This window comes from Aspergillus glaucus, assembly GCF_001890805.1.
Source record: "Aspergillus glaucus CBS 516.65 unplaced genomic scaffold ASPGLscaffold_17, whole genome shotgun sequence".
Classification (NCBI taxonomy): domain Eukaryota; kingdom Fungi; phylum Ascomycota; class Eurotiomycetes; order Eurotiales; family Aspergillaceae; genus Aspergillus; species Aspergillus glaucus.
The window spans coordinates 447,219-469,069 of NW_019170469.1; the positions used below are offsets into that span (position 1 = coordinate 447,219).

A 21,851-nucleotide genomic window follows, 5' to 3' on the forward strand; every position below is an offset into this window, starting at 1 on the left:
TTCGTTTTGTATAAACTCGGCTTCAAAACAGAACTCCCGACAAATTATTTGTATCCTTTCGTGTCTGTATAGAATTGAATGGCCAGTTGAACGGCTAGTGAGGTACCGAATCTGTGTGTTTGCTTTCCGATTGCCAGCTCGTGAGTCTGATTTGACCGGTGTTTGTCGCAAACCAGACCAATAAGCAATCTGCGAAGTATCGGCATTGACAGGCTGCCTGTGATGCCATAGGAATTAACACGCTTACTTGTTAATTCGGGTCGAAGAGACGCTCTGAATTGAACTAAGGACGACAAATTCCTGCGCCACGGGAGCATACCTTGAAAAGAAAACAATCTATTTGACTCGTTATCCTATTTGCCTACTCTGTCTTTGGACTGGAAGTCATCATGGCAACAAGTGCATTTTTATTGTCCCGGCAGTGTCCGCGGTTACTAGGCCCAAGTACTCGCTCGCTCGGTTCGGGTGCATTGAGGGGAGGGTTTCGGCAGCATGGGATGTTCAACCGGTCTATTGTTACTTTGTCGGGGTTATCGAGGTTTGATCGCCTGCCTTCGCTGACCTTAAACGAGAAATCTAACCAGTTTCAGGGCTCCGAGGACGAAAGATTGCTTCGTGCGTGGCGCAAATGCAAGCTGCATACAGATACTCAGTCAGAAGAGATGGACGACAAACAAAAGCCCAGAAGATCAGGCACAACCTACGAAAGAGTATGTTATATCCCATACTATTCCAGGATATCTATATTCAGGCCTCGCCAAGCGCCATCCACAATTTCTGTCTGACAATTTGAGCCAGACCTGAACAACCTCGGATACAAGTCCCTCAAAAAACTCACGAAAACATCTACACTGTTCCGAATATCCTGACCTTCTCTCGTCTGCTTGCTGCCCCCGCTGTAGGGTACTTTCTCGTCCAGCACCACCACGCTGCTGCCTTGTCCTTGTTTGCCTATGCCGGCGTGACGGACCTCGTCGACGGGTATATCGCCCGTCGATGGAACCTACAGACAGTTGTGGGGACCATTATCGACCCAATGGCCGACAAGCTACTAATGACCATCGGTGTTGCTTGTTTAGCAGTAAACGGATCTATTCCCGGTATGCCTCTCCCACCCACTTTCAGAATATATAACTGAGACAACCAGTCTGGCTCGCCGTGATCATCCTCGGCCGCGACGTAGGCCTCGCAATATCCGCGATCTACTACCGCTGGATCTCCCTTCCACCACCCAAAACAATGGCCCGGTATTGGGACTTCTCGCTCCCCTCTGCAGAGGTGAAACCGACCGAGATATCCAAGATCAACACCGCATTGCAGCTTTTGCTCGTTGGCTCTGCGATCGCTCTGCCTGTGCTTCCGGAGACGTTCTTGGATGCTTGGCATCTTAGAGAGGCTATGACTGGATTTCAGTAAGTTTCCTATTCTCTTTTCCTCTATTTTGCTCTTTTCGTTGTGGGTGTATAGGGGCGTATCAACGCTGTATAGTTCTCTTTGAGGATAAAGTTAGTACATACGACCATAGGGTGTGGAGAACAGGGCTTCCCGTCCGCTCAGCCGTACTTAAGCCACACGCCGGCCGGTTAGTAGTTGGGTGGGTGACCACCAGCGAATCCCGGCTGTTGTATGTTTTTGCTTTTTTTGCGAGCGAGTATTCTCTTTTTTTTTTTTACAGCTGTTGTTTTTATTTTTCGATTTCTTGTTCACCGATGCTAATTGTGTAGATACCTCGTCGCAGGAACCACCATCTGGTCCGGTCTTAGCTACGTCTTCTCGAAGAACGCAGTTAAGATCTTGACCAAGGAAGAAGTCCAGAAGAGGATTGCTAGAGGTAGTACGAAGAAGGGGTCTTCTTAATGTTTTCGAAACTTTTCGATGGAGAAAGGGAAAAAGTCGTGATCGTACAGTTGTACATACGGGGTGAATGGTTTGTGTACTTGAAGTCCTGTAAATGAGTTGCATAGCATTGCATTTATCGCTTCATAGTTGGTTCTGATTCTTCGTAAGTAATTTAATTTCATACTTGAAGTCATTCAGGTTGAGTGGATATTCCTAATATACATAAGATGGACATATCATAACCAAATGGTAGACGTGGTATCGAAGCAGAAATTTTATATCATCCGATGAGCAAAACAAAGACTCCTCCCATATCCTATAATCAATCCCAAGCGCCGATGTATAGATGCTTTATATCCCATGTTGTACATAACACATTAAACGAGAACTCTCACAAATCAAGGAGCAGCCCCCAAAACCTCCTCCGTTACACCCTCAGCATCCCTCCCCGCAAGCCCCTTCTTCCCTCCAAACTTCTTCAAATGAAACACCAACTGTAACGCACCAGCGGGCGTAACGCCTTCAATGCGTCTCGCCATACCGATGCTAACAGGCCGTACGCGCTCCAGTGCATGGCGCTCCTCCGTACTGATACCGCGGATCTTGGAGTAATCGAGATCAGCGGGGAGGGTGAGGTTCTCGTCGTGCTGGTATTTTCTTGCCATTGTTTCTTGGCGTTTGACGTATGGTGCGTAGCGGCCTTCGATGCCGACGCGGATGCGGACTTCTGGGGGGAAGGAAGAAGGGGTGTATGCTGTGCCGGGGGCGGAGGTGATATGGGGGATTAGAGAGTCGACTTCGATGTTCGGTAGGGCGAGGATGTCGAGTGCGGAGCGGGTGGAGGTATCAGCGCGCACACCGAAGCCCCTGCGGGACCATGCGTTGGATGTGAGGCGCGTGTTCCCGAGGAGATCCATGAGTTCGCCGATTTGGCCTTCTGTGTCGCTGAAGTGGCGCCAGCGCTTCTCTGTGACGATGCCGGCGTCGCGAGCTTTGCGGGTTAGGCGGAGGTCTGCGTTGTCTGCCCGGCTGGAGATGCGGTATTCGCTTCGGGTTGTGAACATGCGGTAGGGTTCTGAGACGCCCTTGGTGATGAGGTCGTCGATCATGATGCCGATGAAGCCGTCTGAGCGGCCTAGGGTGAAGGGTGTTCGGCCTTGTGCATCTAGACCGGCGTTGGTTCCGGCGATGATACCTTGTCCGGCTGCTTCTTCGTAGCCGGTTGTACCGTTGATTTGTCCAGCAAGGTAGAGACCGCTGATCAGTTTGGTTTCCAATGTCGGTTTGAGATTGCGGGGATCGATGTAGTCGTATTCAACACCGTAGCCCGGTTGGAGCATAGTCACATTCTCCAAGCCACGAACCTTCCGCAGCATTTCGTACTGCGCATCTGCGGGAACAGTCATCGAGATACCGTTCGGATAGATAACATCATTGGGTGCGAACCCTTCCGGTTCCAGCCAGATCAAGTGCCTCTGCTTATCGTGGAACCGAATGATTTTTGATTCCAAAGATGGACAGTACCGGGGACCTCTGACTGTTTCACGAATGTGGACGGACTTGTCCAGGTTGGCGCGGATGATATCGTGGGCGGCCTCGTTGGTATAGGTTAGCCAGCATGTGAGCTGACCTTCATCGCCCACCTGCACGGTATTATTGAGATAGGAGAACGGCTGCGGCGGCGAATCGGCTTTCTGAACCTCCAGAGGCGCGTAGTCAATCGTCTTCGAGTCCAATCGTGGCGGAGTCCCCGTCTTCAATCGTCCTAATTGGAAGCCAGCATCACGAAGAGACTTGCTCAATCCAAAAGTCGCAGCTTCTCCCATACGCCCCGATGGGAAAACATCAAGTCCGATATGAATTTCCCCACCGAGGAAAGTCCCAGTCGTAATAACAACCTTCCCAGTAGGAATGACCTCTCCAGATTCCAGCCTCACCCCGACAATCTTTCCCTGCGCCCCAGGAGTATCCTCCATCCCCTCCTTAGAAACCACAATATCTGCGACCTTCCCCTCCACAATACTCAATCCCTCCGTCCCAACAAGCTCCTCCTGCATATACCTCTTATACAAATCACGATCGATCTGCGCGCGGGGACCCCAAACCGCAGGGCCCTGTTTCCTATTAAGCATCCGAAACATAATACCCGCTTTGTCGATGATCCGGCCGGCGACTCCGTCCATTGCATCCACCTCCCGAATCATTGTACCCTTTCCAATTCCTCCGAAACTGGGATTGCATGAACAGACGCCGATGTTCGAGAGCGAGGGTGTGACGAGTGCGGTTCGAGCACCGGAACGGGCTGCGGCGGCGCAGGCTTCGGAGCCTGCGTGGCCACCTCCGATAACGACGACATCGTATGGTCTAGCACAAATAGTGAGTAAATACGATGGTGAGCACTTGGGGAAGGGGGTATACCTTGCACCCTCGGAGACCGTAGCAATACCACGGCCCCTACATAGCATCCCCGAGCGAGGACCGTGGCTCCAGCGGAAGAGAGCCACTGATCGTGCTCGAAAAGCCATAATGCTGATAACGAATTGACCAAAAACACAGCAACAATGAATGTTATCCCCTGCACCTTGATACACTGCCAGGTACCGAAAAAAAAAAAAAAAAAAAAAAGCGATAGGATCACGTGGAGCGCTTATTGCCGCTAACTCCGAAGGCGGTGGTGTGATGACATAAGCCCATTTCCGGCAACTTTTGCGCCATCGTCGGCCAATTGCGGGGCAGCATTTTCACACCCCGCGTTCGATTGGTTTTGATATTGGATCTTCGGCATATAACTGCAGGTCATTCGCATCATTTGCAGAATTTCTTACATTTGAGATATCTTGTCCGTCAGATATAGGCAAAATGAAGGCATACTGGTACGATAACCAACCGGTAAGTCTGCCTACATTCATTGCCCGAAAAATTTCGCATACTTCTCTTTTCAGAATTGAAGCTAACAATCAACAGGGCGACCAGCGCGAGGCCCACGACTCCGGCCGCCCCGTCACCGAGTCCTACCTCGAGTCCATCGGCGTCTTCTACCGCCACTGCCCAACCATCGACCTCGTCGACACCCTGGCCGCCGAGCGCGGCTACAAGAACCGTGACGAAGTCTGCGTCTCGCCGCAGACTATGGGCGACATCTACGAGGAGAAGGTGAAAACGTTCTTCAGTGAGCATCTGCATGAGGACGAGGAGATTCGATACATTCGCGATGGGGAGGGATACTTTGATGTGCGTGGGCAGGAGGATGAGTGGGTGCGCATTCGGTTGAGTAAGGATGATTTGATTATTCTTCCGGCTGGGATTTATCATCGGTTTACAACGGATGATAAGAACGTAAGTGCTTCTTGTCTAGGGGTGTAGGGTATTTGCTGATTGTGGATAATAGTATGTCAAGGCTATGCGTCTCTTCCAGGCGGAGCCCAAGTGGACGCCCTTGAACCGTGGCCCTGAGGTTGATGTCAACCCGCACCGGAAGACATACCTGGACACCGTCCCCAGCCCTGCTGTTGCCGCAAACTAAGCGTGAGCATTGAATGCTCTTGTTGGACAATCTATTTGCACGTTTAAGCCTGTATATACCTCAACGCATCAATGGATTTATGACTGAGACTTTTCTCTAATGCTTCAAGAGTAATGTTACATGAGTAGAATCTCCTTGAACTCCTTGCCAGACATAACGGCATGAAAAACAGCAGCGTGTAGACTCAGTTAGCAACCACGCTGCCAGGCATAGACCCAGGCATCTGGAACTCTCCGCCGCTATCATCCCGAGTCATACTCCGACTCCGAAGGCCCCCCATCTCGACGTTATAGCTGCTGGTCCGCGAAGCACTATCATATGATGGGCACGACCCGCGGAACCTTAGCCCCGGTGCTTCTCCATCATTCCCATCGTTCTGAATAGGGACGGCTATATCGGTTGCCTGACCGGTGTGCGACGCTGGATTCGAGGCTGTTTCGGATTCGTCACCCGTCCTCACGCCTGTCCGACCCATACGCGGCCAGAGATCTGGTAGCCCGACGACTTGGACTCGAGGCTCGACAACCCGTTCCTCAAACCATGCATGCACCCGAGCCTCGACTAGCTGTGCAACCTTGGGCACATCCTGGAGCCTACTCCGTGAGCCAATGAGCGAGCGGACCGAGAGATCGAGCCGATAATCGGGCAGAAACGAGAATGCGACGTTGCTTTTCGGACTATTAGAGCTCGTAAAATCATCCTGCGCATCAGCTGCAGATTGGTTGGCCTCAGCAGAACCAGTTTGCGGGCGCGCATCTGCATCGCGCGACGGAGATGGGGACGGCGTGTGGAGGGGAGGCGTAGATGCTGGGACCAAAGAGATACATAATGTCCCCGAGAATCGAACAACAGAGACCGATAGTGCGACGGGTAGGATGGCAGAACGTGGTTTGGGATAATTAAGTACCAACGATGTCTCGACAGCGATGGAGAGGTTATCGTCGCTCAAATCCACATCTAATAACGCCTGGAGTCGCCCACCATCGGTATTGGGATCATCAACAGCAATAATACGACAGTTACTAAAAATCGGAAACTCTTCCCCTAGAGAAATATCCGTGACTGCTATTTTCTCCACGAACGACGGTTTCTTCTCCGGGTTATTCAACGCCGCATTTAGAGAGCTGAGAATCGAAGACGTAGGCGAGTCTTTCAGCAAATAGGCCGTTTGTCTATATTGTGCAATGGTCTGAGCAATTAACACATTAAACCAGTCCATCGATTCCGGCTGATGCGACGAATGGTGCATCCTCTGACGACCATGTTTGGAGGGCGTGGAAGGAATAGCATTGTAGTAGGTTTTTCGGAGGATGGATCGGGTGTTCGTTGCGGATGAGGGAACTGGACGGAGGACATTGGATGTCGAAGGCTTTTCTCTCAATGATCTGGACGTCTCCTCGTTCGGGGAAGCATTGTAGACGGAGTTGGTTCGTCTTTGAGTTGCGTTGCGGTGGGAAAGTCCGCGGGATGGGGACGGAGGTGCTTCGCCGAAAATGAAGAACTTGATGAAGGCCCCGATCAACAGCACGACAGAGAGCTGCCCGAGAAGAAACCCCTGTGTAAATGATAGCCTGCCAATTGTCAGTAATGCGCGTTTTCGAGTTATGATTTCACGATGTCTTCACGTACGAGGATGGAGCCGGCACCGGCGAGGTTCCGTCTGGATCAAGTCAGCTCAGAAGCTGAAAAGGAAGAAGAATAGAATAAGAACGTACTTTGAAGACTCATTGTCAGCCGCTGTAGACCTTCAAAACACCTGTCTTAGCCCATTGCCGTTGAAATGGCAGAGGTGGCAGTTGAGGTGTAAATCGAAGTGGTCGAAAAGTTATTTTATCGATAGTTAGCTGAGAGCTCGCCGCCTCCGCGGTGATCTACCCGAGCGGGTTGCCTATTGGGGCTAGCAATACTTCGAGGATACGAGTATGTATATATAGTTACTCCGTATACGCATTAGCAATACAACAAGGACTCCTTCCTATTCTACAAGCGATGGTGACAATTCTGTCCGACTGTCGACTGGATCTTTTCTGTCTGATTGTTGGATGGATCTTTTGTGGGAAGGGTGTATCCTTTCCGGACCATTGAAAGTAATGCTCCCTTTCGCTAAATATTCCGGAAGAGGATCCAAACCACCAGTATCCTCTGCTATTATCGGTACCGAAAGAGACGCATCGCGCGTTGTTCTGAGAATAGTCGAGGATTTGGTGCTGTAAGACCCCTTGTTAGATGTATATGCCATAATCCCCACTAAAACACTGAGGCAAGTTACTGCAATAGCAGTCCCGTAAGCAAGCCACAGGATGCTCAGCGAGTAGATGTAGACGTTGTGGTAGGTTGTCAATGTCACGTTAGTGTCTGGGGGTGCGTAGGGAGGAGGAATAGTTTGGTTTATATACGTATTAGTTATGTGCAAGTATTTTCTTGTGGTGAATCGAAAAGATCAATGGCTTTCATTCAAAAGACAGACGGATGGTACATACTGTAGGAAATTAGATCTCATGAGAAATATCATAATATTCTGAAACATTTCCTCAATACTTTGCAATAAGGATGCAGAGCTGTTGGTCAATGGTATAACCGAGTCGCCATCCCAGACTTGTTGGAAAATATTGAGATTATAATCAGCTTATTCCTGTGTCAGGAAGGAGAGTTCTTTTGTATCTGATAACGGGGTCATCATGATAGTCGTATTCAACTCGGTCGTGTCTAGGTTTTCTTCGTCCAGTAAATTCGCGATATTCCCAACCATTAGACCCAAAAGCTCCCATAACCGACTGATACGAAAAGTTCTCAACTAAGGTAGTGCTATAGCCACTTGAAGACAGGTGAGAATTCGTAGTCGAATGATTTACTGTAGTAAGGGGTTCTTGGCCATTCGTACTGGCAAGAAACCAAACATCATTCAAGTGTTCGAGGCTCTCAACCTTCACATTCTGGTTGCCATTCACGTAGGCAAAGCTGGTAGCATATGAAGCATTATAGAGTGTGCATTCCAGAATGTGTGGATCCCGTAACGCCGCAAGAAGCTGTGTTTGAGTGATGGTTGCATTGTCTGATATGTGAGGAAAGCCCTGACACTTGACCACCTTTAACATTCGAATTCCCTAGGGGGCCAATCGAACTTGCACGTTGGATGTAGGTTGCATTGGTTGCATTATTCTTGTAGAAGGGCAGATGGCCGTTACTTTCTGCGCCAGGTAGGCCCAGGAATTGTATCCATATAAGGTCTTTGCTATGGTATGGCTGATAAGTTGATTGACTGCATCCCTAATGTTCTACATGATATCATTCTGAAGCCCCTCGTCAACTACCTCGCAGCTCAGAGCCGGGTCATGGAAATTTAGGGTCCATGAAGAGTTGGTCGATGGAGCTTGGATTGGTAGGATTTTACCCTCGGCTGTGGTGGCAGGGACGACCTTTTTAACGGCATCCAAGGGACCTATATATATTGTATATGAATCATCATCTGGGAAGACCGTCATCCAAGGGAAATTTAAGCTTGTGAAGTCAACACAGGGAACACGCAAGATACTCGAGTTGGTGATCGGTGCGAGGTCAACATTCAGCGTTGCAGAGGCTATCACGGATGCAGCAGGAAGTAGCCAAAAAACCAGGGTAAGGCCCATGGTCAATGGATGATGACACTATAGAGGTAAGTCAAGGATATAGAAGCCATTGGTGAGTATCGAGAAGAGATCATCGTTGACGCCAATCTCCGTGGTTCGGGTTGTGACTGTGTTCCATGCAAGTTGACTGAATACATCGGATACAGTCACCGCTAGTAAAGCTTTAACTATGAAGGCGAAGAGTGTTCCCACTACAGAATTGATTTGCTGCCTGGACACTTTTGTATGATGAGATAGAATAGGTTTCATCGGAGAGAAGCTGAGCATTTGAACTTTGGTAGAAGCAGTGATGGCCAACAGCAAATAGGATTCCACATCGGAATGTAGTGGTTATTGTAATGAGCGCCGACTAACGTGTGTTGAAAGGGAAGATTGCAATGGTCAAAAGGAGATATTTCGTCGCATAATATTCTTAAGAAATTCATGAACGCCAGCGGCGGACAGCAGCCTTATGAATCAAGCATATAAGCACGAGGCTGTGTTAAGTGATCGACAGGTCCGCTCTGTATTCAGAGTACATACTACTCTGTACTCCTAGATCGACCACTCTTCCCATTTGACGGTTTGACCCCCAGGCCATTTTGCCCTGTCGAGTCACGTGTATATTTACCGCCCTTGATCAGATAAGGCACATACATAGTCGATACCCAAGTATATACGTCACACCATAAAGTGACAAACATGAGATCGTTAGGATCGTTAACCCTCATATTCCTCTTATCCCTCCTCCTACACGCCTCCTCTGCCATCTCATTCGGATATGGCTCCTCCCAAAAATCCGCTAAAAACGCCATCCTCCTCTCCCACGTCAAATCCCTAACCCTCCGAGCAAACCAACGCACCACCTCCCGCCGAGTCTCTCCAATCTCCCAACTCACATGCATCGGCCCCTCAAAACGAGTATGCAACCTCTACACCATCGACGCAATGCGCTGCACAAACGCAGGCTCCGAGTACGACGAGGAAGACATCCAATGGACCTGCACTGCGCCTCTCCCGCCGGAGTTCAAACTGGGTGCTACGGATGTTATCTGTGAGGGATACAGAGATGCGAATGATAAGTGGGTGTTGAAGGGGAGTTGTGGGGTTGAGTATCGGTTGTTGTTGACGGATGTCGGGGAGGAGAGGTTTGGGAGGATGCGGGATGAGAGTAATGCGTTGGGTGCGGTGGGGAATTTGGTTTTCTTTGGGTTTATGGTGGCTGCTTTTCTATTTATCTTGTGGCCTATGGTTCTGAGTTGCTTTGGTATACGCAGAGACCGGCCGGATCAGCGTCGTGGTTGGGGAACGTTCTGGGGTGGTGGTGGTGGTGGTGGTGGAGGACCTGGCGGTAATGGTGGATATCCTGGGCCCCCGCCGCCATATTCCAGATATCCCGATCACAGTACTTCCTCGCTGAGTGGCGGCTGGAGACCGGGCTTCTGGACTGGTGCAATGGGTGGTACCGCTGCTGGCTACGAGATGGGGAGAAGAAGCGAGAGGTATGGCTCGCCTTTTGGTGGCCGACGGATGGGTACGAGATATGATCGTGACCCTTGGGAAGGCAGTTCACGGACTCGTTCATCGCCGGGGTTCTCAACTACTACTACGGGGACCGGGTTTGGGTCGACCAGGAGGAGGTGAATGTGAGCAGGACCGCTTGAAGCAGTTTTGATTTCATTTTGGCTAATTACTTGGTCGTAACGCAGCGACAACCAATGCATAAGCCAGTCAACAAGTCAAATAGACAATAAAACATGCTGCGCAGTGTAAAAACCAGGTAAAATCCAAACCATCCTCCAGATATAGTCATCAGATCCTAGATCGTATAACCCAAACCCCATAAACGCCTTTCACAAAACGCCAATTCATTACTCAATACATTTTAGACCGTATCAAGGAAAATCATCAATCGAACCAACAACTTCTTCCGTCCCGCCGGCCGCGTTCTTAGCTTGTTTTTTGCTATTCCGCTTCTTGGTTGCTGTTCCATTGTTCTTATCAGCAGCGTTGCCCTCATTGGCGCCGTCCGGATTGCGAAGCAACTCTTCCTGCGCCACCTTTTCTTTGGAATGCTGGTCTTCAATGCGTTTCTTCTCTTCGTCCAGCTCCTGCTGGATGTGCTTGGGATCATCGTAGACCGTGTTTGTCATCTCAGAGTATGTTGCGATGTCGATGGATTCGGTCGGGCCAAGAAGCGTATCCTTGATTAGGCCGGGGTTTTTGCGCTCTTCGTTGTTGAACTTGAGCTTTATTTGGCGTCGGGATCGGCCGGGGAACATTTTACTGATCATCATGAAATCAGTGCCGAACATGCGCAGACCTCTGTAGAAGAGGTCGGTCATCTCTTCGTCCCAAGATTCGGTTTTGGATCGCTTGCCATAACTGGCTTGGTTGACCTTGCGTGTGAGCGAGTTTTCCACCACATCCTCCAGTTCTCCCATGTCTCGCGCCGCGTCGGCGTGACGGTCGACTTGCAAAGACGCTGTATCAAGCACAATTTCTCCATTGACGATTCTCATCACCGGTCCTGCTTGCCCTCCGTGCTTATCGTCGGAATTTCCGTCTTGCTCTGGTGCCGAAGATGCTGCTTCCCCATTCTGCTTAGTAGGTGTCGACTCGGTATCTTCGCCCCCGTGTTGTGCCTTCTCTTTGCGTTCTTGCTCTGCCGTTTCCATATTCCGTAATTCCACTTCTCTCTTTGACATCTTTCCTGTCCGTAGATCCTTGCAGAGATCTGACATCTTCATGGCTGTCGGCGCAATCTCGATATTCTCTGCGCCTTCGGGGGTCGGTTCACGCGGCTGTCGCACACGCGGTCGCCGTTTTCGCTGAGAAGTCGTTCCATCCTCCGTCTTATTCTGCACTGGTTTCCTAGTCCTTGGTTTCGTTATCTTCCGAGCTTTGCTGGCAGGGGCAGGTTGCGAATCGGTTTCGGGGTTGGCGGTCTCTTCGGTTTCGGTCTGTGTAGCTGGAGGAGTAAGTGGTTGCGCTTCGGCTGATGGAGCTTCCACGGATGGCGCTACTGATTCCGTAGTAGCAACGGTTTTCTGACGTTTCGTTGGACGGATCTCAGCCGCACTGGCTGAAGGGTGTCGAGGCTGCGACGGCGGGGGTGATACTAAGGTATCATCGCGAGCTGTCTCCTGGGAAGCGTCTGGGAGTACGCTCTCTTCGGCTCTGACCTCGGGCTCAGGTCTTGAAGGCGCAGGCGCAGATACAGGGACGGGCTCAATAGAGGGTGCCTTGCGCGGGGGCGGGGTAGGTTGAGGAGCGGCAGGTTTTGTCGCAGGTCTAGGAATAGGTGTAGAAACGGACGGTTTTCGCTTTGGCGCAGGGATCGGAATAGCCGTCACGGCTTGGGTTGGCTTTGCATCTGCCGTCTTCTGGGTAACGGATGGTTCTGCGACCGGCGGTTCCGCTGGGACACTGGTAGCGACGGACGGCTCAGGCGCGGAAACAGGCGGCTCAGGTGTGGGAGCAGTCGCAGTATCTGTCGCAACAGGCTGGGATTGCTGGGGAGTCGGAGCGGGTGTTTGTTGGGCTGCACTTGGTCTCCTGGGTGGTGCAGCTGGCGCGGCGCGTCGGACGGGCGCTTTGGGGGCAAACTTCTTCCCCGACTTGTCTGCGGAAACGGAGGAATCAGATGACTGCGCGGGAGTAGAGGTAAAAATAGAAATAGTCAGATGCAAGAGAATACTTACTGATGACCGAGCTAGAGAAAGCCTTCATCTTTACATGGCCCGGTGGGTAACAAATCGACGACGCGCAATAGAAAAAAAAAGTCTAGATGCCGGCTGTTCGTCCTGAACTCTGGGGGGGAAAGTGGGCATGGTCACGTGAGAGGCACTAAGGGACGCTAACGTCCAGTCGAAAATCCTCCTGGCTTCCATGATCCATTCCCCTACCCTGTCCTGCTTATCTTGAACCCACCACCTCTCTTCTTTACTTTCTCGACTATCTCACGCTGTTATCCTCACGGTTAGAGTACTTCTCGTTTTCTTTATTTTAAAACACCTCCGGTCAGTTGCTGCTCGGTGGTGGTGGCTGCTGCTCCGTATGCCGTCCTAGCCACTGATGCCGGCCGCCGAAGCAACCCCCGTCGTATCTTCCGATCCAGGTCTCGTCAAGATGGAAGACCGGAAGAGAAGCGCTACTAATGATCACAATGATTCCGCTCCGCCGTCGAAGAAGCAAGCAACTTCTGTCAATGGTGGCAGCAAACCGCATCCCGACGCGGATATGCCGTGGAAGGATGACCTGGAGGTAAGCAGATAATTGACACGGCAGGATTCTTATTCTCTGATTGTTTCAGGATTTGAGTTCTACTCGTCCGGTATCGATACTGACTGAGATTTCTACGACAGCGATTCCAAAAAGACGCGATATGGCGCCAAATGCAGGAATACAAACGCGAAAAGGTTTCCCTGGAGACAAAAGTGAAGGAACTGTCCAAGGCTGCAAATTACCACAACGATCACCTTCGCGTTATCGATGCATGGTACAACCAGGTGCGTTCATTTTCGGAAATTCGGTTATACAAATTCTAACTCTCTCTGCAGTTGATCGACGAAGTCAAAATACTGTTGGACCCTGTAAAAAGGGAAGAAGACAGCAAGGGTAGGCGCGCTATTTGTTCGTCCGATATATTTTCATGGGAACTCGACCTTACTAACAAACATGCAGAGCAATCGGTTTTTCGGAGCTCCTTGCAATTCGAAGATGCGGAAGATTTCGAAAAGCATTTGAAAGCCCGATCGGATGAAATACGTGACATTATATCGCGACTTACAGCAAATTTGGCAAAGGCCCCGCCTGAGGTTTCCGATCTGCAAAGCCAGCTGGCCAAGAAATTGGCCGAGGAAAAGGTCACCATTGGCGAACTCGAGAAAGCCTTAGCGGATAAGCAACAACTTGAAGAAAGCTTAGAGGCAGCATCCCTGCGGTACATGGTGGCAGAGAAGAAACTGGATCGTGCGCGGAGCGTGACAGTCGCCAAATTGGAGAAACAATATATCCTTGGTGCACAACGACCTGGCGCAGACAGCGCATCCGGAAGTCGAGAAGAGCCGTCTGCTACCAACGGTGTAGCTACCCGGGGTGAACGCAATCCGGAGCTTGAAGAGACGCATCACAAGCTTGTGGCAGTATCCGAGAAGCAGAAGGAACAATTACAGAAACTGGAGGCTGAAAATGCCAGCCTGCTGAACCAAGTCACCGAATTGAATATCAAGGTCGGTATTTTATCTCGCGACACGGCAAAGCTTTCGCTGACATCTCGCCACAGCATTCCAAACCTAGTGACGACGATTACGCGCATACGGATCTGTTCAAGCAGTTGAGATCGCAATACGACGATGTGGTTAAACGGATAAACCATTCTGAAGCGACGAATACACAACTACGTGAAGAAGCCGAGAAGTTACGATCGGAACGGACTTCGTACCGTATGCATATCGACGATGAAACACAAAACGTTGTCGCCGAGAAGGAAGCGCAACTTGTACGGGCGGAAACAGATTTGGCGAGGATACGGAATGCTCGTGATGAACTACTGGCCGACCAACAGATGAGAAAGGCAGCACAGGAGCAGGAAAAGACAGCGACCATCAAGATTCAGGAACTCGCAAGTGCCGGGGAGGCTCGGATCGCTTCTCTAGAATCCGAAGTGGAGAGGCTACGGGTGCAGGTCGACAGTGCGCAATCCACGGATGTCGCAGGAATTCCCGTTGAAGAGCTTCGGACCAAATACCAGACTTTGGAACGGCAGTATGCGATGCTTAACACTGAATTGGCGTCCATGCAAACGGCATGCAGGAAATATTCAACATTAGCTTCGCAAAAAGTGGCCGATTTCAGCGCTCTAGAAGAGAAGGTTGCTCGTTTAGTCGCCGAGAAGTCCAAGGCCGATCAGAAATTCTTCGCAGCGATGAAAGCGAAAGAGGCGCGTGAGTTGGAGGTCCGGACCCTGCGAATGCAGAATTCGAAGAGTTCCGACATTATCTCCCAGTTAAAGGACTCGGAAGCAGCCACACGTTCCTTGGTCGCAAACATGGAAAAGCAGGCCAGCGAAAACAAAGAGACCTTGAACACCGTCACTAGCAAAATGTATGCGGCTCAACAGCAACTCACAGAGAACGGTATAGTCACGGACGGCTTGAGAAACCAGATAGCCGAACTGAAGGCTCTGTCGACTTCGAAGGATTCCACACTGGCAAATACTTCTAGTGCTTGTCGTCGGGCAGAGATGGAGATTGAAGGCTTGAAGGCATCGCTGACAGATACTAAGAAGAGCTTGGACAACTGGAAGAACAAGAGCCTTGGGAACTCTTCGTCTGAGTACGAAATGCTGAGAGTATGTTTTCGATCATTGACTTTTAGGGTTTGATATCTTTGCTGACTTGTTTCGCAGACGCTTGCCATCTGCACAGTATGCCGCAGGAACTTCAAGAACACGGCAATCAAGACATGCGGTCATGTCTTCTGCAAAGATTGCGTCGAAGAACGTCTCACTTCGCGATCGCGCAAGTGCCCGAATTGCAACAAATCCTTTGGGAATAATGACTACATGCACATCACCCTCTGATTACTCCCCGATCCCGAGGTCGTTATTCTTTTCGCTTCCTTCCGATCTTTGCTTTCTCGACTTTAGAGGATTTTAACTTCTTGTACCATAGTTTCTTCTTCAGCTTTTTTTTCTTCTTCTCTTTCCCTAATATCTGCCGCGATTACCTCTTCACATCTTGACATTTTTTATATCAAGGTTTTCTGTTTGAATTTCTGTTCATTGCTCTTCATTATGGGAAGTTAACGGTGCGGTGTTTGTCTGATTTTTAGCAGGACAGGGGTCTCAGGAGCCGGCGTTCGAGCTGATTTTGTGCTTCTGAGCAAGTGTCTTCTTTTGCATATCGGCCAGAGCAATGGTGGATATTCTGGCCATCAAGCTACGTTTGTTGATTATACTTCTTTTCTATTGCTTTTTGGATACCCACTTCGGTGACTGTTTGACTGGCACACGGGTGGGAATGTCGCAGGCGCACATTTCTGACTTTTTCGCGAGATGTAGGATTAGTTAGGGCCGTTTGGATGAGTAAAAGATGAATGGCTGAATGCAGCGATATCGATGGCGTTCTTCGCGATGATGATGAATTCTACTTTGAGATCAAGGACACAGTTGAGTTTTCTTTGTTTTTGGCATAAATGTCATGAATTGAATATTCTGCTATAAAGAAGCTCATGCCTCCCAACCCATAGGTCCAGCGGCGGAACCACCTGGCCTGCATCTTCTACGTTGGTCTCCCATTCCCGTTCTATTCGCTGCACTATCATTTCCTGAAGCCCCTTGCTGGCCAAGATAGCCTGTGACTGGTAAGGGCCCATGACCGAGGCCCGCACCGCGGCGCTGAGAACTGCTTTGGCATGGTTCAACATGAAGACATAGGCCGTCTGGTGAAGATCCATGCCCATAATAAAACAAACCACACCCCACAATGGCGGGAAATGCCCCTTAGGCCCGAGTTCATCTACATGGTCAAAGCAAGACTTGAGCGCATCCAAGAAATCCTCGAGGGCTTTCACAGCCTTGGCAGCAGTGCCGGTGCCATTAGCCATGGAAGATTCAGAAGACGCGTACAAACCATATGATCGCCGGAAAGCACGTTCCCAAAGTCCTAGCAGCGCTCGCCCTTGAGCCAGACTTGCTCTCTGCGCTACCACGCACGGTGTTGATGCGTCCAGGTCGTTATCCAACGTTTCCAATGTCTCTGGGTATCGGTGGGCGTTTAGAACGTACGGGAGCGAGGTACTCGCTAGCGATGCAATGGAGAGTTTGAGAAATCGACGGAACGATGCGATTGAGGTCACTGACCGCGGGAGAGGCTTGTTGTGCGCCAGGTAGGACTCGAGACCGCTGGAGTACGCGAATGAGCCCAGCGGCAGGGCGGAGTCTGACAGGAGAAGCAAGGCGTGATGGATAGGGATCGAAGGAGGTATCCCTAATAGCGATCAACCATGGTCAGCGCCCCAAGTGCTTAATGCGACTATAGAAAAGAACATAAAAATCTTGATAGCATACCATTGGGCTCACGCGACAAAGACAAGGGCTTTGCGCTGCGCGGCGCAGGGTGCGAAGAAGCTAATTCCGCCTTCGCATTGTGCAGACGAGACTCGAGATCCGCGATCTCCTGCTCCAAATCTTCAGTATTATTCTTTGTATTCATGGAGGCTTTCTTATCCAAAACAAATCAGAGCCATTGACCGTCATCTCGGGGGCGCAGAGGTTAAATAGGGAGAAAATGTGACGCTCTTATCAGTCGCCACCGAATGCATACCGGCACTCCCCGATGGGCGGTAAAGCTTGGCATAAAATCGGCCGACAGATCGGAGGTCCTTTGCGGAGTGGGCTGTCTAGCATAGTAGTACCACGGAAACGCCCACAACCCAATTGATTGGAGGGGTCCGCATGATGTTACTGGCATAAAAAATTCCAGCTCACTGAATTATACAGGAACATGTCGGGAAAGCGTCTGCTTGACGCTATCCAATTCCTCAATGTCACCACGGCGGTGGCGGCGAAGCATCTGGCCGTGCGGCAACGGCAGCTAGATGTGTTTACCAGAACCTCTTCCCTCACCAAGGGCATTCAGAGCCAGACTGAGGGCTTGATCCTTTCCGCTAAGGCTGCTGCAGCGCTTGCTCGACGATTCAACGAACCCTATCACCCTCCGACGTCCGCCGATGTCCCTGTGACCTCTCAGACGCCGTCGGCCGCGAGGCCGGAATACGCACGATCACCGTCGTTATCGCCAGATGAAGCTAGGAAGGCGCAGCGGCAAGCAGAGTCTCATATTCCGGTCTCTGGGGCGACGTATAGTGGCGGTGAGGTTCCGGAACAGCTGCGCGTCAGTCAACAGCAGGATGTTTTCTACGAGCCTTCTCAGAGAAAGGCCCCAGAGCTGTCTGGGCTTCCCAGAGTGAAGTTGCCCAAGGCCGGTGGTAAAGAGCAGGTTGGGATAGATGGGGAGATCAATGCGGATGTTTTTCATTCCCCCATGGGTGATAAGGCGACTTCGAGTGTGAAGGGACAGTCTGAAAAGGAAGAAATGGCAGAGCTTGGGTCCAGTCTCGCGGAGAATTCTGTTGAGCAAGAGGTATACAAGACTGGATTGAACTAGGATTATCGAGAAAATGCTGACGCCTGTGCAGGCTGCCGCGAAACTTGCGGAAGGCAAGAAAGAACAAGCGTATAGAATGGTTGAATCCCGCGTACCATCGTCACGACTCAGTAGGATATGGCAATACGGAGGGCTAGCAACGTCCATGGCTTTTGGAGCTGTCGGAGAAACATTCAGACGAGCCACGGGCAGTGGGGACAATGCTGGGTCTGTTATGTTCAGCGCTGGTAATATGGAGCGTCTTGTTGCGAAACTTTCCAAAATGCGAGGAGCTGCGCTTAAACTCGGCCAGATGATGAGTTTCCAAGGTTCGGGAACAGAGACCCATAATCTTTTGGTGACACGGCGGCTAAACATGCTATAGACTCGAAAATGCTCCCGGAACCTATTCACGCTGTCCTCCAGCGGGTTCAAGATCGGGCTGACTACATGCCTGCATCCCAGCGCGACAAGGTCTTGGCTGACAATTTGGGCCCTAACTGGCGCGATCTCTACTCGAGCTTCGATGACGTCCCCATGGCTGCGGCATCAATAGGCCAAGTCCACGGTGCAGTCCTCAAGAAGACCAGCCAACCAGTCGCTGTGAAGGTGCAATATCCTGGAGTGGCAGATTCAATTGACTCTGATCTGAACAACCTGTCCATCCTCCTTACGGCATCCCGCCTTCTCCCCAGGGGACTGTACCTGGACAAGACCATCGCCAATGCTCGGACCGAACTCGCCTGGGAATGCGACTACATCCGGGAAGCAGAATGCGCTCACCGCTTCAGAGAACTCCTCCAGGACGACCCAGTCTTCATGATCCCAGAAATCATCCCCGAAGCATCAGGAAAACACGTCTTAACCATGGAACGCCTTAACGGCGTCCCCGTCACCAGAATCACAACCTTCTCCCAAGAGCAACGCGACTGGATCGGCACGCAGATCATGCGCCTGTGTCTCCGCGAAATCACCGAATTCAGATACATGCAAACAGACCCCAACTGGACCAACTTCCTCTACAACGCCGAAACAGCCCGCCTCGAACTCCTCGACTTTGGCGCCTCCCGCGATTACCCCATCGAATTCTCCACAAAGTACATTCGCACTCTCCTCGCAGCCTCCCGCGACGACCGCAAGAGCTGCCACGACCTCTCCATCCAGCTGGGTTACTTGACCGGCCATGAATCACAGGCCATGGTCGACGCGCATATCTCATCTGTCTGCACCATCGCGGAACCATTCATGGATTCATCTCCAGATGTTTACGATTTCAATAACCAGACTATTACTGACCGAGTGCGTGGGTTCATCCCGATTATGCTTCGGGAGAGACTCTCGCCGCCGCCGGAGGAGACGTATAGTTTGCATCGGAAGTTGAGCGGGGCGTTCTTGCTATGCGCAAGGCTGGGGAGTCGTGTGCCTTGTAAGGAGTTGTTTGCGAATGCCATTAAGAGGGCGAATGAGACGGGGCTTGATCTTCGGTTAAGGTAGTTTGACGGGGGTTCTTTTTGGTCGCTCCTAGAGATGTACTAGTATTTACGATAGGATAGATAAAATTCGGCTCTTGTATATTATAACACTGTATAAGTATCGTGCAGCTTTCTAACGATATACACCAAGTGCTGGCTAGGCAGTTGATAAACATTCCTTAAAAGTACATCACCATCAGGATGGCATGGATAGGGATACCTGTATACCGATAACGGTTATAAACAAGTCGTTTTAACTTTTCACATGGCTTGCTCCAGCTTAGAACTGGCCGTTGGCCGTTAGAGTCAGTGTACTGATGCCAGGATAAGTCACAACCGGAGGGAGATGAATCGATCAGAAATGAACCACTCGCATTCGTTCCGGCGAACTAGTAGTGGTCGGTCTGGCTTAAGAACCCCCAGACTTCGAATCCACAAAGATAGCATTCCAGTAATCCTTAACCCTCTGGCAAATATCAGCCTGCCCCTTCCAAGTCTCAAACTTATCCTCAAGTTCACAAGCAGTCCAGAGAATTTCACTCCAGAACTCCCTCTCCACATCCGTAGGGAACTTCCCAATGACTTCTTCCGGGATGGTCCACGCCCGCGTGTAACTACCATCATCCGCGAATGCCGGATTCACATCTCCCGGATTGAACACGGTAGCCGGGTTGAACTTGGGGAAGTTTGCGTGAATCACGTATGTCTGGGGAGGAGGAGCTTTTGCGCCCATGATACGCCACTGGCCCTTTTGTATGAGGGTGTAGTCTTCGACGGGGTTGAATTGGGCCATGGCTGAGCCCGCTAGGCCGCCTGCGGTACGGTGGCCGATGGCGCAAATGGGTTCGCTGACTTGGTAGAAGGGTTCGTTGACTACTGTGGCTGCTGCGATGAAGGTTTCTTTGTCGCCTTCGCCTGCGGCGCCTTGGGAGAGGAGGGGCCAGTAGTGGGTTGGTCCCCAGAAGTTATAGTATGTAGCGAGCAAAAGGGTCTTGAGGTGGGTTCGTTTAGAGAGGAAGATCTCTCCGGATTCACTCGACTGTCTCTGCGCCTTGCGGGGAACAGGTATAGAAGAAATCTTGTAGAAGAGTGACGAAGGTGTAGGGAGCCAGAAGTCCGGCCAGGTGATCATCTGGCTAGATCTGAATGGCTCGCTCGCAAACACACTCTCCGGCTTCATTAACGGGAACGCATCAGCGTCCAGGAAGAATATCTCCTCGAACGAGGAAAAGAGTATCGCAAAGAGCTTATACTGGTACTTCTCGACCTGTACGCCATCCGGAACCGCACTCAGGATGTCCCATAGGATAACGCACCGGGCGTTCAAAGAAGGGAGAACCGTTTCGCAGATGTATTCCTCATATTCAGACTCATCCGCTAAGAAAACCTCCACTGGGATCTCCGAGCCCGTCCTCCGAAGCATGCGGAGCGAGATCACCAGCACCGGCAAGTATGACCCTCCCGCAGTCGACACGATACCCCTCGTATGCGATTCATAATGAAGTTTCGGTCCATCCTTTTCGATCTCAGTCACGAACCCGCGATGCGCTTGCTTCATGATAGCCACATCCTCCGCCGACATCTCGATGAGCTCTGGGCGATAATCGGGATCCGCTTGCTCGAACCTGATCGACTCCGCCGATCCAAGACGTTCCGGAGGGAGGCATTTCGGTTCGTATTTCGATAGGAGCGGTTCGAATTGGCGCCAGAATTTGATATGGCCTTTGGGGCTGTGAATGATCGGTGTTTGTCCGGCTTGTCCGTCCGATGGTTGCGAGCGCGATAGATACCAGGTGATAACGGATACGAGAAATAGCGCAAGGAGCAACGTTCGCATCCGCGATCGCGCCCGGGGGAATAGCATTATTGTTTTTGATTCGTCTGAGGTGTGAATGGAGGGGTGGGACAGAAATCCGGGGTGTGGTCACTGGTCGTAGGCGGTCGCAGCTATGTGAAGCTCCGTCCAGGTGCACCGTTGCATCGGCTGGAGAACTTCAGCACAACAATGTCATGGATTAGGATTAATGGTGACATGCAGTCATTGCGGTCATTCAGATTGGTTTGATCATAGGAGAGGTGAAAAGAGGACGAGAGCGGAAATCGCAGCTGGTTGTTGGAGGCTGATATGATGAACTAAGCATGTAAGACGATAAGAGCCACTCCCTTCCCCAGTCATAACTATATACTGTCATCTTATATAGTCGACTATATGTATATACAGAATTAAGAATATTATCTGTCGCAGTGGAATGACGACCAG

At 50.8% G+C, this 21,851-nt stretch overlaps 11 protein-coding genes across 11 annotated transcripts; 5 read left to right on the forward strand and 6 right to left on the reverse strand.

Moving 5' to 3' along the window:
• Positions 1 to 37: 37 nt before the first annotated feature.
• On the forward strand, positions 38 to 1,990 carry ASPGLDRAFT_49885 (cardiolipin synthase). The gene is made up of 5 exons (XM_022547197.1): positions 38 to 538; positions 591 to 710; positions 799 to 1,100; positions 1,148 to 1,412; positions 1,725 to 1,990. The coding sequence occupies exons 1-5, from the start codon at positions 390 to 392 to the stop codon at positions 1,855 to 1,857; spliced, it is 969 nt and encodes a 322-aa protein (XP_022398606.1). The 5' UTR covers positions 38 to 389; the 3' UTR covers positions 1,858 to 1,990.
• On the reverse strand, positions 1,975 to 4,419 carry ASPGLDRAFT_84060 (tRNA modification protein MTO1). The gene is made up of 2 exons (XM_022550246.1): positions 4,258 to 4,419; positions 1,975 to 4,203 (listed from the first exon to the last, which is right to left on the reverse strand). Exons 1-2 carry the CDS (start codon positions 4,362 to 4,364, stop codon positions 2,238 to 2,240), a joined length of 2,073 nt encoding a protein of 690 aa, XP_022398607.1. The 5' UTR covers positions 4,365 to 4,419; the 3' UTR covers positions 1,975 to 2,237.
• A 279-nt stretch (positions 4,420 to 4,698) lies between these two features.
• Positions 4,699 to 5,362, forward strand: ASPGLDRAFT_131585 (acireductone dioxygenase (Ni2+-requiring); the record flags this gene model as incomplete). Its single annotated transcript, XM_022541056.1, has 3 exons — positions 4,699 to 4,728; positions 4,804 to 5,175; positions 5,228 to 5,362. 3 exons carry the CDS (start codon positions 4,699 to 4,701, stop codon positions 5,360 to 5,362), a joined length of 537 nt encoding a protein of 178 aa, XP_022398608.1.
• Positions 5,325 to 7,444, reverse strand: mmm1 (ERMES complex subunit MMM1; the record flags this gene model as incomplete). The annotated part of the gene is made up of 3 exons (XM_022542069.1): positions 5,325 to 6,933; positions 7,078 to 7,107; positions 7,347 to 7,444. The coding sequence occupies 3 exons, from the start codon at positions 7,442 to 7,444 to the stop codon at positions 5,547 to 5,549; spliced, it is 1,515 nt and encodes a 504-aa protein (XP_022398609.1). The 3' UTR covers positions 5,325 to 5,546.
• A 1,118-nt stretch (positions 7,445 to 8,562) lies between these two features.
• On the reverse strand, positions 8,563 to 9,110 carry ASPGLDRAFT_603017 (uncharacterized protein). Its single transcript, XM_022548426.1, has one exon. It carries the CDS (start codon positions 8,986 to 8,988, stop codon positions 8,638 to 8,640), a length of 351 nt encoding a protein of 116 aa, XP_022398610.1. The 5' UTR covers positions 8,989 to 9,110; the 3' UTR covers positions 8,563 to 8,637.
• A 546-nt stretch (positions 9,111 to 9,656) lies between these two features.
• Positions 9,657 to 10,765, forward strand: ASPGLDRAFT_49889 (DUF1183 domain protein). The gene is made up of 2 exons (XM_022547198.1): positions 9,657 to 10,613; positions 10,677 to 10,765. The coding sequence occupies exon 1, from the start codon at positions 9,670 to 9,672 to the stop codon at positions 10,609 to 10,611; it is 942 nt and encodes a 313-aa protein (XP_022398611.1). The 5' UTR covers positions 9,657 to 9,669; the 3' UTR covers positions 10,612 to 10,613; positions 10,677 to 10,765.
• A 97-nt stretch (positions 10,766 to 10,862) lies between these two features.
• On the reverse strand, positions 10,863 to 12,699 carry ASPGLDRAFT_37725 (transcription factor TFIIIB subunit BDP1; the record flags this gene model as incomplete). The annotated part of the gene is made up of 2 exons (XM_022544862.1): positions 10,863 to 12,592; positions 12,672 to 12,699. The coding sequence occupies 2 exons, from the start codon at positions 12,697 to 12,699 to the stop codon at positions 10,863 to 10,865; spliced, it is 1,758 nt and encodes a 585-aa protein (XP_022398612.1).
• Positions 12,700 to 13,044: 345 nt separating this feature from the next.
• Positions 13,045 to 15,553, forward strand: ASPGLDRAFT_37726 (E3 ubiquitin-protein ligase BRE1; the record flags this gene model as incomplete). The annotated part of the gene is made up of 6 exons (XM_022544863.1): positions 13,045 to 13,233; positions 13,335 to 13,478; positions 13,530 to 13,587; positions 13,654 to 14,201; positions 14,255 to 15,322; positions 15,380 to 15,553. The coding sequence occupies 6 exons, from the start codon at positions 13,045 to 13,047 to the stop codon at positions 15,551 to 15,553; spliced, it is 2,181 nt and encodes a 726-aa protein (XP_022398613.1).
• A 617-nt stretch (positions 15,554 to 16,170) lies between these two features.
• On the reverse strand, positions 16,171 to 17,186 carry ASPGLDRAFT_27801 (urease accessory protein UreF; the record flags this gene model as incomplete). The annotated part of the gene is made up of 2 exons (XM_022543689.1): positions 16,171 to 16,961; positions 17,042 to 17,186. The coding sequence occupies 2 exons, from the start codon at positions 17,184 to 17,186 to the stop codon at positions 16,171 to 16,173; spliced, it is 936 nt and encodes a 311-aa protein (XP_022398614.1).
• A 291-nt stretch (positions 17,187 to 17,477) lies between these two features.
• On the forward strand, positions 17,478 to 19,912 carry ASPGLDRAFT_1497234 (protein kinase COQ8; the record flags this gene model as incomplete). Its single annotated transcript, XM_022542070.1, has 3 exons — positions 17,478 to 18,104; positions 18,172 to 18,448; positions 18,505 to 19,912. The coding sequence occupies 3 exons, from the start codon at positions 17,478 to 17,480 to the stop codon at positions 19,611 to 19,613; spliced, it is 2,013 nt and encodes a 670-aa protein (XP_022398615.1). The 3' UTR covers positions 19,614 to 19,912.
• Positions 19,913 to 20,000: 88 nt separating this feature from the next.
• Positions 20,001 to 21,455, reverse strand: ASPGLDRAFT_27803 (alpha-mannosyltransferase; the record flags this gene model as incomplete). The annotated part of the gene is made up of 1 exon (XM_022543690.1): positions 20,001 to 21,455. The coding sequence occupies one exon, from the start codon at positions 21,453 to 21,455 to the stop codon at positions 20,001 to 20,003; it is 1,455 nt and encodes a 484-aa protein (XP_022398616.1).
• Positions 21,456 to 21,851: the final 396 nt, after the last annotated feature.

Bases quoted from the DNA above. Each gene is read 5' to 3' on its own strand.
- ASPGLDRAFT_49885 (XM_022547197.1), top strand. From the start codon at position 390: ATGGCAACAAGTGCATTTTTATTGTCCCGGCAGTGTCCGCGGTTACTA. The intron at 539-590 runs GTTTGATCGCCT...AACCAGTTTCAG, and splicing joins ACTTTGTCGGGGTTATCGAG to GGCTCCGAGGACGAAAGATT. The intron at 1,413-1,724 runs GTAAGTTTCCTA...CTAATTGTGTAG, and splicing joins GAGGCTATGACTGGATTTCA to ATACCTCGTCGCAGGAACCA.
- ASPGLDRAFT_84060 (XM_022550246.1), bottom strand. From the start codon at position 4,364: ATGGCTTTTCGAGCACGATCAGTGGCTCTCTTCCGCTGGAGCCACGGT. The intron at 4,204-4,257 runs GTATACCCCCTT...TATTTGTGCTAG, and splicing joins ACGGTCTCCGAGGGTGCAAG to ACCATACGATGTCGTCGTTA.
- ASPGLDRAFT_603017 (XM_022548426.1), bottom strand. From the start codon at position 8,988: ATGGGCCTTACCCTGGTTTTTTGGCTACTTCCTGCTGCATCCGTGATA.
- ASPGLDRAFT_49889 (XM_022547198.1), top strand. From the start codon at position 9,670: ATGAGATCGTTAGGATCGTTAACCCTCATATTCCTCTTATCCCTCCTC.